This window comes from Ochotona princeps, chromosome 5 (assembly GCF_030435755.1).
Source record: "Ochotona princeps isolate mOchPri1 chromosome 5, mOchPri1.hap1, whole genome shotgun sequence".
Taxonomy (NCBI): Eukaryota; Metazoa; Chordata; class Mammalia; order Lagomorpha; family Ochotonidae; genus Ochotona; species Ochotona princeps.
The window spans coordinates 41,241,277-41,257,003 of NC_080836.1; the positions used below are offsets into that span (position 1 = coordinate 41,241,277).

At 38.6% G+C, this 15,727-nt stretch overlaps 1 protein-coding gene across 2 annotated transcripts in view; it reads right to left on the reverse strand.

Moving 5' to 3' along the window:
- The window catches only part of LOC101520298 (CD302 antigen), a 117,996-nt gene that overhangs the window by 67,368 nt on the left and 34,901 nt on the right, over positions 1 to 15,727 (reverse strand). For both annotated transcript variants that reach the window (XM_058664548.1, XM_058664549.1), the window contains exons 14-16: positions 9,210 to 9,291; positions 2,444 to 2,512; positions 643 to 757 (exon numbers count right to left, since the gene is read on the reverse strand). In XM_058664548.1, coding sequence (XP_058520531.1) covers positions 643 to 757; positions 2,444 to 2,512; positions 9,210 to 9,291 — 266 coding nt within the window. The remainder of the gene's footprint in view (positions 1 to 642; positions 758 to 2,443; positions 2,513 to 9,209; positions 9,292 to 15,727) is intronic.

Here is a 15,727-nt window from a genome sequence, read left to right on the forward strand (position 1 = left end):
TCCCTTCCTTCCTTCCTTCCTTCCTTCCTTCCTTCCTTCCTTCCTTCCTTCCTTTTTTCCTTCCTTCCTTCCTTCCTTCCTTCCTTCTTTCTTCTTTTTAAACAGATGTAGCTATTTATTTGAAAGCCGGAGTTAGGAGGAGAGTTAGCACGGGGGAAGGGGAGATCTTTCCTGTGTTGGTTCACCCCTCTCCTCCCATAGCTTCAATGGCCAGTGCTGAATCAGGCTGAAGCCAGGAGCTTCTTGGAGGTCTTCTGTGTGAACAGCAGGAGTCCAGGCACTTACAGGAATTCCCACATTTTGATTTCTAGACTCTTGCCTCATTCTTCATTTTGCATCAAAATTAAAACTAAAATTATTTTTCTATGCATTTATCCTTTTGCTTAAAATAACCCTTCATTCCACAATCAAACCTTCCTAAATGAACCTTCAATTTTATCTTGTACACAAATGCTTCCATGATCAGAGAGTAAAGTAGTTCAGACTTCAACAAAGTAGCTTTCTGCTTGGTCCTTAATATAGTAAGTGCACCTTCACAGGCTTTTAAGAGGTATAATTAGACTAAAATACTCTTAGATCCTTTTATTTCAGCGTTCACAATATTAACATAAAAAGTTGTCACACAGAGTAACTGTCACATACCTTTTGGAATATGGCACACCCATTCAAGCTTTGTATCACAAGCAAAAGGCCTCATGTAAAAAAAATCATAGTCATCAAAGAAATACCAGCTTCTCCGCCATGGCCTGTGAGTGACCTAGAGGAGGAAAAAGATGGCAGAATATTTTACAGTTGACATAGCATTTAAAAACATTAAACTGTAACCCCTATGGCCTTGAGCTTTGTTTTTGCTCTAGTTCTCTAAGATACTTGCTTGATAAATGGATACACGAATGAGTGGAATGTTTAAATAGTGACAGCTTGAGTAAAAATCTACAGAAGGGTCGACAAAGAAACCATAGTACATACATATGTAATTTATATTACAAATACATATATATTTATATATACAAATATATCATAATTTATATTACAAACACATATACAGATATATTTATATAACTATAAATACACATATACATACATATATGTATTAGTAATAGATTATTATCTTTTTTCATCCTTTTCATATGAAATGGCAAAATTTTGTACTTTTAAAATTCAAAAAGGCTATTTTAGAAAACAAATGTATTTCAGTGGTCTCCAAACAGCAGGCTGAGATCAGAACAGTTAATAAAGTGACAACACTTGGGGCCTAGGATCCCTCTTCAGTTTTATTCTGCCATCTACAGGTGTTGGTTTCCAAACCATCTAACATAGCACTACAAATTCCAGCCAGCAAGAAGAAGAGAAAGGAAAGGGTAGGACACGGTTCAGGGAGGGGAACCCCCAAGTACTCTTGGGGTCATTTGCTTGTAAAGGCCACGAGTTTGGTGGATACTGTGGCTGGTGAAACAAGATTCTCCTTGTAGAACATGGTTTTGGCTGGGCTTGTACCTGACACAGGTTACATCAACACCTGCTCGTATCCACTTAATTTTGTACATGTTCAAGTCTCTCCACATGCAAGGACTTTGTTTACATAGAATCGACTGCACCAACATTGCTGAAAGTTGTTCGAGCCTCACTGAAAGCCTTTGTTTTTTTTGAGTTAAACCGTGAATTCTGTTAAAGGGCATGACATTGCACAGCTTATTAATAGAAGAGTTACTTTGAAAACAGTGACAAAGTAAACACTTACCTAGGGGTCTCTTTTCTCATTGTCTTTCCTTTTTTTACATTAGCAGTTACCTGAAATCTACACCTTGGCTACTTATTCCTTATTTTTCTTTTAAAGATGTTTTCATTTTTATTTGCAAGGTAGATTTACAAAGAGAAGGAGAGGCAGGGAGAGAGACTCCATTTACTGCTTCATTCCCCCAAATGACTGCAACAGTCGGTGTTGAAACTATCCAAAGCTAAGAGCCAAGGCGGTTCTTTAAGGTCTCCCATGTGGATGCAGTGACCCAAGGACTTTAGGCATCTTTTGCAGCGTTACCAGGTCAGAGTTAGGGAGCTGGTTTGGAAGTGCAGCAGCTGGGACACAAATCGGCACCCATATGGGATGCTGGTGCCATAGCCTCACGCTACTTGCTGTGTTCTACATTTTCCTTTCAATTCAAGTCTTGATTTCAACTTACTATATGATATATCTTAGAGCTAATGCAGATTAAAACTATCAATATTATATAATTTCCCCCACAACTCAGTGCCCTTTGCTGAATGTAAGTTTTATCTTCTCAAATTAAGTGTAAGCTAGGTTACTAAAGCCAGGAATGTACTTAACACCCACTGCACCTGACACGATGCTCTACCCACAAAAGGCACCCGTGGATCTGCTGCTGACCACATGGGACAGCAGATTGGTTTTCTAAAGATATAAACTCTCTGGCATTATACTGACCTTGACAGCAGCACAGTCTCTGATGTCATAATCTAGCAGAAACTCATGTTCCATGAGAAGAGTAGACACCTGAAAAGACAAGAGAGGCTCGAGAATTTAAGAGTGATGTAGAAATATTTGCAATTTAGATGTCATTTAAGCAGCTCTAGTAACTCCAGCATGTTCACAGGTTACACAAAGAAAACCTTCTCATCTCATTTTTACAGCAGAATGCTAAATCTTCAGAGGACTTAGAGAAAGTCATAATGTTATATGAATCCAAACGAAGGAAGACACAGTTTCAGAACTAGAGGTTAATGGTGTATGAAGTTCACCACTGGAGTCACAGAGAATCAAGAGCTTGCCAAAGACTTTGTTTTCCATGTGATGAAGTGCCACTTATCTCATACATGCTCCAACCTGAGAACAAAACGCAAGGAGTCTTGTATTTAGAAAAACACAAAGTGAATTGACCACAGCAATGAGGTAGAACAAATATTGAAAAACTGGGAATAATTTTGCTCCTAAAAGTGTTTCATTAAAGCTCCCTTTAGGATAATACAAACATTTGAGGTAATATCTAAGAATTTTTAAAGGTTATCCAAACAAATTACTTTCCTGAATAAATATACTTTATTTTTCTCATAACTGTTGCTTTATTTTTAAAAGGAGTTGGCAAACAATATGACAACCCCTTTTAGGAAAAAAAAATCATTTGTGGTACACAATCAAAAGCATGCCCATATCTGGCTAGTGTTAGAATCAGACAGACAATGCATGTTTTCTTTGAAAATAAGAATGGGATTTGTAACTTACTTTATCCTTCTAATTTACATGACTATCTCCATCCCAACATACACTTACAATTTAATGGTAATATGATATATTTTAATTTTATTTTTAAAACTGACAGATAAAAATTATGTGTATATTACATACAGTGTAACTATAGAATGACTAAGTCTAGCTAATTAGCATATTCATTACCTCACACAGCTATTTTTGTGGCAAGAAAAATTTATACTAAGTCTCTTACTGTTTTCAGGAACATAATAAATTAACTATAGTCAGTATAGTATCTGTATTATCAATACATTTATTGAGCTTACTGTTATTCTGTAGCTGAAATTTTGTATCCTTTGATCAACGTCTCCTTCCTCACAACTGCTCCCGCTCTTGGTAATCACTATTCTACTGTTGAGTTCTACAGGATGAAGGCTTTTTGGATTTCACATGTTAGTGGTCACACCAGTATCTTCCTGTGTCTAGGTTATGAAGGCCTCTAGGTTCATCCATGCAATTGCAATTGACACAATTACATTTTTATGATTGACTAAACAGTATTCCATTGTATTTATGTACACCACATTTTCCTTATCCAGTCCTCTGTTGATGGACATATTGGATCTCTATCTTACTATTGTACATGGTGCTGTAACACACATGGGAATGGATATGTCTCTCTGATATATTGATGTAGTTTCTTTTGGATATATACTCAGGAGTGGTATTTTGGTTCAGATGGTAGTTCCTTTTTTTTTTTTTTAAGATTTTGTTTTTATTTTTATTGGAAAGCCAGACACACAGAGAGGAGGAGAGACAGAGAGGAAGATCCTCTGTCTGTTGATTCACCCTCCAAGATCTGCCAACCCGAAGCAAGGAGCCTGGAGCCCTCTCTAGGTCTCTCACGTGGGTGCAGAGTCCTAAGACCTTGGGCGATCCTCGACTGCCCTCCCAGGCCACAAGCAGGGAGTTAGATGGGAAGCGGGATTAGAACTGGCACCCATATGGGATCCCAGCATATACAAGATGAGGACTTTAGCTGCTGGGCCACCGTGCTGGGCCTGGTAGATTCATTTTTTTAAGATTTATTTATTTGTTTATTTGAAAGTCAGTTACATGGGTTTGGAGGGAAGGAGGGAGGGAAGGAAGGAAGGAAGGAGGGAGAGATAGTTACAGAAACATACACAAACACAGAAAGAGAGAAAGAAAGAGGGGGGGAAAGAGAGAAAAAAAAACTTTCATATTTTTGGTTCACCCTTCAGATATCTGCTAATAGCCAGAGCTAGCCCAGGAGCTTCAAAACCAGGAGCCAGGAACTTCATCCAGGTCTCCCTCACGGATGGGAGGGGCCCAAACACTTGGCTCATCTTCCTTTGCTTTCCCAGGTCATTAGTAGGGAGTTGTATCAGAAGTACAGGAGCTGGGCTATGCTGGCCTTGGCAGTTCCACTTTTTAGTTTTTGAAGAAACTCCATACATTTTTTTAAAGATTTATTTATTTTATTGGAAAGGCGGATGTACAGAGAGGAGGAGAGACAGAGAGGAAGATCTTCTGTCCAATGATTCACTCCCCAAGTGGCTGCAACAGCCGGTGCTGCGCCAATCCAAAGCCAGGAGCCAGGAGCTTCTTTCCAGGTCTTCCACGCGGGTGCAGGGTCCTAAGGCTCTGGGCCATCCTTGACTGCTTTCCCAGGCCACAAGCAGGGAGCTGGATGGGAAGTGGAGCTGCCGGGATTAGAACTGGTGCCCATATGGGATCCCAGAGCATTCAAGGTGAGGACTTTAACCATTATGCTATTGCGCTGGGTCCCATATAAATATATATTTTTCATAAAAATGGTTGCACTAATTTGCATTCCCACCAGCAGTGTGTAAGGGTTCCACCCCCCGGTATTTCACCAATGCTTATTTTTTGTCATCTTGATAATAGCTATTCTAACCTCACTGAGTGAGGTGATATCTCACTGTAGCCTTAATTCATATTTGCATTATGGTTGTCATATAACTGGCTACTTGTATATGTACTTTTAAGAAATGTCTATTCACGTCCTTTTGATCAGGTTTTTTGTTTTCTTGCCATTGAGTTATTTCAGTTTATTTTGTATTTTATATATTTAGCTTCTTATCAGACATATAATTTGCAAATACTTCCTTACATTCTGTAGATTGACCCCTTCATCTGATCATCATCTCTTCTGATGTGCAAAAGCATTTCAGTTTGATACAATTTCATTTGCTTATTTTGCTTTTCTTGCTGTGCTTTTGGGGTCATGACCAATAAACCATTGCCCGAGCCAGTATCAGGGAGCTTCTCCACCTATGTTTTCTTCTACTGGCATCACAGTTTTACTTTATTTTTTTTTAACATTTTATTAATATTATTAACATTTTATGATACAGTTCCATATTCCCTTATCCCCTCCCCTATTTCCTCCCCCCAGTTCCTCTATATCATTACTAACATATAGTTCTTCATACTCAGTCATATGTCCATCATTGCGGGCATGGACAATGGCAGAGAGTCCAGCATCCTATTGTCAAGATATAATAAACAGTTTCATTGTAAGTCCATTTTTGTCTGGAAGCAGAAATGCATACTACACTGCATCCTCACATCTGGATATTAGTCTCCATTTCACAGCTACTGTACATCCCTTTAAATAAAAAGTCATGATACAAAATCAACAACAGAGAGAAAAATAGAAATTTACAATGCCATGAAGTTAAATAACATGTTACTAGATATGATAGTCTCCATTACACAGTTACTATACATCCCCTTAAATGAAGAGCCACAAAACAAAATCAACATCAGGAAGAAAAAAGAAATTAACAACACCAAGAAGTTAAATAACATGCTATTAAATGACTAATGTGAAGCTGAAGAAATGAAAATCAAGAACCATCTTGAAGAAAATGATGCCACTGCAAGATCTACAAGTCATTGCATGATTTAATCAGAAGAAAGTGTTTTGAACAGATGAAACCAACAGAAAACAGCAAAGCCCATGTGATACAGTTTCCGCTGATCTTTGTTGAAGTGTGTCTCCTCCACACAATAAACAGATGGGTTTTGTTTTTTAATCCAGTCCACTAATCTATGACGTTTGATTAAGCTTAAGCCATTTACATTCAGAGTTTAATATACATGGGTGTTACTTTGGTCCTGTCATTTTAGGAATGGGTTGTTCATTGGTTTAGTGTTCTGTTATCATTTTACTGGGATGTTCTTCCCATTTGCCTTTGGCTTTAGTAGGTGCTATTCCTCTTCTCTGCCAAGAGAACATCTTGAAGGGCAAGGTTTGAAAGAGGCAAATTCTTTTAACTTTTCTTTACTGTGGAAGAATTTTATTTCATTTTCAAAGACAAAAGAAAGCTTTGCTGGATATGTTATCCTGGGCCGAAAATTTTTTTCTTTTAGAATCTGGACTATGTCACTCCATTCTCTTCTGGCCTGTAGCATTTCCAGTGAGAGATCTCCTGTGAATTTAATTGGCATTCCTTTATATGTCAATTGATTTTTTTCACGTGCACATGTAAGGATCTTTTCCTTCTGTTCAATTGAAGAGAGCTTGATAATCATGTGTCTTGGTGAAGATCACTTTTGATCAAGCCTGTTGGGAGTTCTGTGCCCCTCCTGGATCTTGTTTCCCAATTCTTTCTCCAGATTAGGGAAATTTTCCTTTATTATTTCCTTAAATACTTTTGTAAACTCAGCTTCTGTTTCTGCACCTTCTGGGACTCCCATAACTCTTATATTTGGCCTCTTAGTAGTGTCTTTCAATTCTTGAATACTTTTTTTGGCCTGATCCAGCTCTGCTTCCAGCTTTTTGTTTGCTTCCCCCTGGTGACAGGAAATATCTTCCAATTCTGAGATTCTTTCTTCTGCTTGCTTCATTCTATTTTGGAGACTCTCCACTGTACTTTTAATTTGACCCACTGTGTTCTTAATTTCTGATATACCAGCCTTGATTTGCTTTATTGCTTCCTGATCATGTATCTCCCCTGCCAGGTAAGTATACTTTATTGCTTCCTTAAATTCTTTGAACTCTTGCATGAGCTTTTCATTTTTGATCAGAGTCTTTAGAATGAGTTTTATGAATTCTGTGTCCCCTATTTTCTCGATATCTTCCTCAGTGACTCTGAGGTGGCATAAGGTTTTGCTCCTTTGCAGGAGAGTTTTCGGTAATATTCATTGTGACTTTGTCTCTTCTTTTGCCCTTGTTCATTGTACTTCTGGTTAGCAGAGTCTTCTCCTTGGGGCAGGTTTCTAAGCTGTGTCACCCACAGGTCTACAATGCGATTTTATTTATTGCAGTTGGTACACAATTGCTTGCAGCCACTTGTGCCACAACCTCCAGTGAGTTCCAGGTCTGGGTTCTTATGTCAGATTTCCACGGTGGTCTCTGTAGCCCCAGCTCTTGGCTCACCACTCTCCACCTCCTGTGATACCGTGGTGAGGCTGCACTGTTGTCTCTGCAACCTTTCTCCCACTTCCGGTTGGAGCAGGTCCCAGGATTAGAGAGACACCAGGTGTCCTATACAATTAGGTTGTTGGTTGCACTGATCTTGCTGGAACCTGTTGGACGTTAGGTCTGGGTGCCACACGGACCTACTTTGACTAGTACGATGCCACAGTCGGTATTATTTTCCTGTGGGACCAGTGCAATCCAGTGAACTCAGTGAGTTCTCGTGAGCTCAGCACATGCGCAGTTCACTGTTTTCTTCTGCAGTCCCAAAGCTATTGCCACAGTGTACAAAATGGCGCCTCACGTACCAACACTACAGTTCTTGATCTACTGGCTGTCCGATCCGAGGGCTACCCAGACCTGCCCCGGGTGGAACCTGTAGAATGCCACGTCGATGCAGTTCACCGGGTCAGAATTGAGCTCACTCCCAGCTCAGCGCATGCTCAGTCCTTTCCCTTGCCCTTTCCTCCTTTGGCAAAATGGCACCCAATCCAGCTCTAGGGGGCTGACTGGGCTGTGAAATCCACCCTGTTCTCGCACTGTCTGTCTGGGATCTGCTGCTCTGTCTCTGCTCCTGGTCAAATCAAACGGACCAACAGGATGGACAGTTCTTTGTCTGGGCTCACCTCCCAAGCTCCCAGTGAAAGTCACTTCCCACCTGGTTGCTGGTGGAGTTCTGGCTGCTGGTGGACTTCAGATCGCCATTAGCTCAATGCTGCTGGAATATCAGTCACTGCAACACCACACCGTTGTGTCTGCTGCTTTCTGTGTCTGTCAGTCTCCAGGTACCCCTCTGCTGTTGTTCTGTCCTTTCCTATTTCCTGAAATATGTCCTCTCTGCTTCATCCTGATTAAAGGTTTTTCCGGCCATTTAAACGTGTCCTTATCCTATTCCGCCATCTTGATTCTCCCGGCATCACAGTTTTAGAGCTTACAGTTACATTGTTCAGTCATTTTGAGGCAATTTTTTGAAAGGTTTAACTTATTTATTTGGAAAGCAGAGTTAGAGAGAGAGAGAGAGAAAGAGAGAGAGAAAGAGAGATAGACGGACAGAGAAGTCTTCTATCTGCTGGTTCACTTCCTAAATGGCTACACCAGCCAGGGCTGGGTCAGCCAAAGTCAAGGGTCAGGAGCTTCTTCCAGGTTTCCCACATGAGTGGCAGGGAGCCAAGTACTTTGGGCTATTCTCTGCTGTTTCCCAAGGACATTAACCAGATCAGAAGTAGGGTAGCCAGGACTTGAATGGGTACCCATGTGTGCGTTACAATGCTGGACCTGGCTCTTCTATTTGGTTTCAAGGGTTCATGTCTATTATTATGTCAATATCAAACTGTTTTGGTTATAATAACTTTGTAGTATATTTTGAAGTTAACTGATGCCCAAGTTTTATTTTTGTTAAGTTTGTCTCAGCTCTTCAGTGTCTATCATGGTTTTACAGAAATTTTTCGTAAAAATGTTTTATTCAGCAACCCACTTACTTGTTATCAAAATAAATTTTCCTTACATATTACACAAAACGATAAAGTTTCAACTCACTGGTGTACGATCACTCCATTGCCAGGATCCTTGTAAATCAGGGCTTCTTTTATTCAAACCTATCCATAGCCAACGATTGTCACTGTGTAAAAAAGAAACGTTGAAAATTTTTGAGATGAACGCTTGCCAAAAATGTTAATCGTTAACATATCTAAAGGGCTTCAGGCATGTGAATCCATTCAGATCTTGTCACTAACTAAAGAACACAGCTTCAATCTGCATGAAATCTTGAAATCAAAGTAGATGCTTCCTTTGGGGTAGCTATAGAAAAAAGACCATCATTCTAAAAACTAAATTGTAAATTATTCTCTGCATACGAAAGACAGACGTTCTTCTGCTTGAAGCTCTACAAGGAAAAAACCTGTGATTATTCTAAAACGTCTACTACAGTGCTATCACACCAGACCGTTCTCAGATGTAGCTAAGCACAACAACAGCATTTTCTGAAAGCATCTGTTTATAATACTACTGAATTACTTTTCTTTAAAATGAAAAACAAACTATCTGGCTAAGCTTTCATTACAGATTTTTTTTTTTTTAACTGGAAAGGCAGATTTATAAAGAGAAGGAGAGAAAGAGAGAGAGCAGTCTTCCATTCACTGGTCCACTCCTCAAATGGCTGCAACGGCTGGACCTTAGCCGATCCGAAGGCAGGAACCAGGAAACTCTTGAACCGTACCACAAAGCGACCTAAGGTCTTGGGCCTTCTTAGGTCACAAACAGGGAACTGAATTGGAAGTGGAGCAGCCAGGACACGAACTGGAGGCCATGTGGGATGCTGGTACTTGCAGGAAGAGAATTAACTTATGAAGTCATGTATTTGAATGTTTTCTCTGTGCCAAAGAAATATACCAGAGAATTATAATTGAGCAATCACTTAGGTGATTATACTTAACACTTAATAAGTATTACACTTTCATCCACAAGACTCTGAGTTGTAGCAAAGGCAATACGTGGAAGTGTAAGATCTAATATCCACCCTCAAGTAGATGACAAAACATTCAGAGGACAATGCACAAGGAAAAAGAAAATATGGTAAAATCATGTTTGAAAGCTATCAAGTAAGCCATATAAATTCTAAAGGTAATAAAAGTGCAGAGAAAGGAGAGATCATTACAGATTATAGGACATGAGTAAACACTCATGGGCTGAGTAGCACAACACTGAGTCTTCAGAGCAACTTGAGAATTTGCAAGTATTCACCATGCGCCAGGGATCAGACTAGCTGTTAGGATAGCGGACAGGCATTCCAGGAGGAATTCATGAATACACAAACACATGGAGGCAGCAACACAGTGTCTTAGCAATTCCTTTTTCTTTTCTAGCCAGAATATATATATATATAAAATATATATTTTATATATATAAAATATTATATATATATATAAAATGAATAGAAGTAATATATTCATAAGAAATTTTCTCTGCCTCTAATTCCAGCTGAAAACATTCCCTGAAATTTTTATGCTTTTTAGACTTTAATAAGTAAACCAGTTTTATTCCATGTAATCTAATCTTCTGTTGGCCCATGATTATAGGATCATGCATGTGTGTTTATACATATGCCTTCATAATATTTTTATGAATGCAATGTACATAGAAACATAATACATATTAGATAAGGGGTAGGATTATATTCTAAATTCCTACTCTGAGGCTCAATAGTGTATATTGATTATATGGAACGTCCTATCGGGAAATAAAATAAATTTTCTGCATTTTAAAATAATTCCTTAGTGTACCAGAAGCTGAACCAGACTAAATTTGAAATTACTTTTTCACTCCTTAACAAAATAACTGCATTGCTTTATCTCTTCCTTTGTGCATCATTTCTTCGTAGTTTGATATTTCAAGGGGCTTTTCATTGCTTCAACATCAAGGTTTTCAACTTACTGCAGTGACATAGGAAGACCATCGACTTTTTGTGTTCTACTTAGTTCTTATTCTAGTTCATTGAGAAAGAGTACCAATTTGTGGACTTAAAAATCCAGTAAAGACAATTACATCCAGTTTAAATAGTAGCTGTGAGAGGAATTTGCAGTTTGTATCTCCAATTCTGGTGTCACTCCGAGTGCTACCATTCCAAATCACAGTGTCTAGGAAATTGCTCCACACAACACACTTAAAATCCAGTTGCCAAAAAAAGCCAAAATGAAGATTTGGCTTCATTCTTCTGCAGATAATTTCAGTTCATCTAAAGCTTTGCATACTTTGATATATTTAGGGCTTGGAAATTTTGTACCTGTGTTTCCCCTTACATAAGCATTAGATCACTTTCTTTACACATTCAGTGATCAATTGGAAAGATGGTAAGAGATCATATGTCTGTCTCCAGCTAGGCAGTCAGGTCAACTTTTTATAGTCCCAAACTCTTTAGGCTCCTCGAATCCCACCAATGGCTCCCTCTCCTTCTACTTTGAAACTTACCTGCTTTCCTTATTCTTTTTTTAAAGATTTATTCATCTATTTGAAATACAGAGGTAGAGAGAGATGGGAAGAGACAGAGGGGAGCTTTCATCCATTGAATCACTTCCCAAGTGGTCAGAGTTACTAGGTCTGAGACCAGAACAGGGTCAGGAGCTTCATCTGGGTCTTCCACATGGGTAGAGGGACCACTGAGACAACTGAGCCATCTGTTGCTTTTTCCAGGCCATTAGTAGGGAGTGGGATCAGAAATGGATCAGCCAGGACTCAAACAGGTACATATACAGGATGCCGATGTCAGCACTGTAGGCAGCAGTTTCAACAATTTCTTAGGGAAAAGTTTGCCTAGTTGTCTAAAATTTCTGACTTCCACTATTTTTTGAGAACAAACTCCATTTCAACTCAGAAACTTAGTTTCCAGCTTCATTTCAAGATTCTTTTGTGTGTCATAAACACAGAAACTAGTAGCAACTTGTGTGTGGCAATTTCTGAGTGTGTGTGATCCAAGGTAAAAATTATTTGGTGATTTGTATCTGTTTCTGGTTTGACTTAGTTTAGCTATAACAAATAAAAGGAAAGAAAATTGAAAGTAACATTAATCACTGCACTCTTCCAACTTAATCTTAGAAAATTTGCAGGGAAAAAATGCACCTGATTATTATAAGGGAATTACATTAAGACGAAATTTTTCTATCTTTATAATTTTCTTCTCCAATCACTTAAGTATATTGTTTTAAAGCTATTAGGTTAAGACACTGCATGTGTAACTGTAAAGATTCTCATTCTCAATGAAATTTTCTGTTGCATCTTGTTGCTAAGGTGAATAACTCAGCCATAACTCCCCATAAATGCCTGCAAAGCCTTAGCTTTACATCTCAATCCACTCATGCACCTCCTGGGAGGGAGCGTGCACAGCAGCAATGGTATTGCAAACCAGCCTTTCTTCTCTAATCCCATGACTATTTTTGCTCTACAATGACTTTCCCTGTTGGACTGTCATTAAGAGTTGCAAAGATCCCAGAGCCTTAATGACTTAGTGCACCGTGAAGCCTTTTCATTGAAATACAAATACAGATGTGAAACTTAGATTCTAGGAAGTAGACCAGTAATCTGACTTAACTTCTTGGCATGCAATATACAATTTGGGGAATGGATATCTTGCTCGGAAAGGTCAACTTCTGCAATAAAAAGTTCAAGGAATAAGCTTTAGAATCATTTTTCTAACACAAATGGGTTTGCTTGCTTCCTTCCTTTAAGCCATGGCTACAATTTTGGTTTTAGCACATGTTGTCTTAGTACAGCGGAGGCAAACAATCTCTTTTTTTTCCACAGAGCACTTATAAAACAGGCAACATAGTCGGCTGGATGTGGCAATGTGTTAGCTGCAGGGATAGAGCAAATCAAATATGGTTCCTAAGAAAGGGGATTATGCAGATTTGTTTTCTCCCTCTGCTTTCTAAATTCAATCTGGATTATTTTGTGATCAGAACAAAAACTGAACACTGTATTTTGTGAAAAAACTTCTGCAAAATCTACAAGGCCCAGACAAGAAGAAAATGGGAAGGTTCTACCACACTAGATATTGACTGAACTTGAAGCTAGCATATGAGGTGATTTATTTCAAGAATTTTTTTATATTTTCCAAATTCTATATCAAGAACTTAGATTTTTTAAAAGTCAAGTACAGTAAACTTTTGCTTTATTAACCTAAAAGACACACACAGAGAGAGCACATTAGAGATCTCCCATCTGGTGGTTCACTTTCTACAAGTTTACAAAAGCCAGGGTTGGGTCAGGCCAAAGCCAGGAATCCGGAACTCAATCTGGGTCTCTCACACGCGTGGCAAGGTCTCAGGTACTCGCGCTATCACCTGTTGCCTTTCAGGGTGGGCATTCCAAGGAAGCTGGTTTTATGAGTGGAACCAGGACTCAAATTCAGGTACTCTGAGATGGGCTACAGGTATTCCAAGTTGCATCTTAACTGCTGCGCCAAAAGCCAGCCTCATATTAAATTTTAATGTGGAGGTTCTCAACAAGTATGATCAGAAACAAATCAGGAGTTCCTTACTTACTAATCTTGTTTCCTATATAATCTAACCTGTATATAAATGCTCTAACTGATCATTTCTACCACAAATGATATTTCAACTTCCCCATAGTTGATTCTTGTGAACATCTATAATGTCATTGCTTTGTACTTATCCGGAGATCCCTGTTTCAGTTCATTATTTCCCTTTACTTAGAATCTGGATTGATATGCCAATATTTTACTTCAAAATACTTCACCCTGACAGCACAGTGAGTGTGTGTGAATGTTGAGGTGTTGGGGCCATCAAGTCATCTGCTTGAAACTCACCCCTCAGGCACAGTAGTTATCAGAGTGGCCATACTCCAGAAGTGGCCAACGCAGAGGTCATGAGGGAGATTTTGATTATTAGCAGAGTGAGTGTCAGAAATGAGCTTATACCACTGAACTTTGAGACTTTCTAATCAGTGTGATGTTAGAAAGGAGTTCTCATTGGTGAATTTTAAATTATTCAAGACATGAGGATTAGCTAATATATTCTGAGAAATTCTCATCCTTCATGAAAGGGTACTTGAGGCTTTTGAGTTTTAGCAAGCTGTATCTTTCAAAATGTCATCTACGAATCTTCTCCTAACTGGCGCCACATACAGACACTGGGTCAGGTGATTGCAACAGACTGATGACAAATGCAACATTAAGAGAATTGTGCCTGGAGCAGTGAGCCTTCAATACAAGATGGCAGTTAGAAAAGCTAAAGGACAGGCTGCTGGTTGCTGTCACTCTTCTGAAACAGCTTGTACTAAATGTTTTGCGCCTTCATTGATAGCTGTGTAATAAATGAAAGGATCTGGGTTCCCTTTTGAATGCATGGTAATATGCTCTCAAGGTTCCCCCTGTTAGCTTGTGTCAATCTGCCATATAATTTGTATACTACTTCCTAATGCTAAACAATGAAGTATAAAATACCTGAAATTCTTTGACAGTTGTTTAATAAATGGATACTTAGGGAACACATTTTTTTTTTATCAGTTTGGCAGTGTGCTATAGTGAAATCACTTTCTGTAATGAGAATAATACAGTAATGACTATATTAAAGTAAACAGGAAAATTAAAAAACTTAATCACTTCAGTTCTTAACTCCCAAAGGTAAAAATCACCACCTATTATATGCTTGCAATGAAGGAATCTCAACTGAACTTCAACTGTGGTAATTCAATAAGGTGGAGGAATCCACCATGACGGGAGGGTTAGGGGAGGGGTGGGGGGAATCCCAGTACCTATAAAACTGTGTCACAAAATACAATGTAATTAATAATAAAAAAAAGTTACCACCTATTTTGATGCATCTTTCAGTCTAATGTTTAATTTAAATAGTATGTTTTTTTTACTCATTTACAATCTGCCTTTACCTCAAGGTAATATATTATAAACATACTTTATAATTTTTTATTTTAATGCCAGTGATGAATTCCAAATAAACTCAACAATAGTGATGACAACTGGCTCTTCACATTTGTTTCATGAAAGTACTTTTAATGTTTCCTCATTAACTGTGACATATGTATCGCTCAAGTTAATTTTTATTCTTACTATAAAAATTTATATATTAAATGTATTCACTAAATGTTAACTATATTTTTATATAATATCAGGAATGAATGACAGGGCCTGGTATGACGACTCAATGGCTAAATCCTTGCCTTGCAAGCACTGAGATACTATATGGTCACTAGTACATGTCCCAGCTGCTCTTCCTTTTATCCAGCTCCCTGCTTGTGGCCTGGGAAAGCAGTGGAGGGCAGCCCAAAGCCACATGGGAGATCCCGAAAAAGCTTCTGGCTCTTGGTTTCAGACTGGCTCAGCTCTGGCCATTGTGGCCATTGGGATGTGAGCCAACAGATGGATGATTTTTCTGTCTGTCTCTCCTTCTCTCTGTAATTCTGATCTACCTTTCCAATAAAAATAAATCTTAATAAAAAGAAATGAATAATGAATTTTGCCAGTTGCATTTTTAGCTCCCATTAAGATGATCACATGACAATGCTATTTAAGTAACAGGGGATAAGCA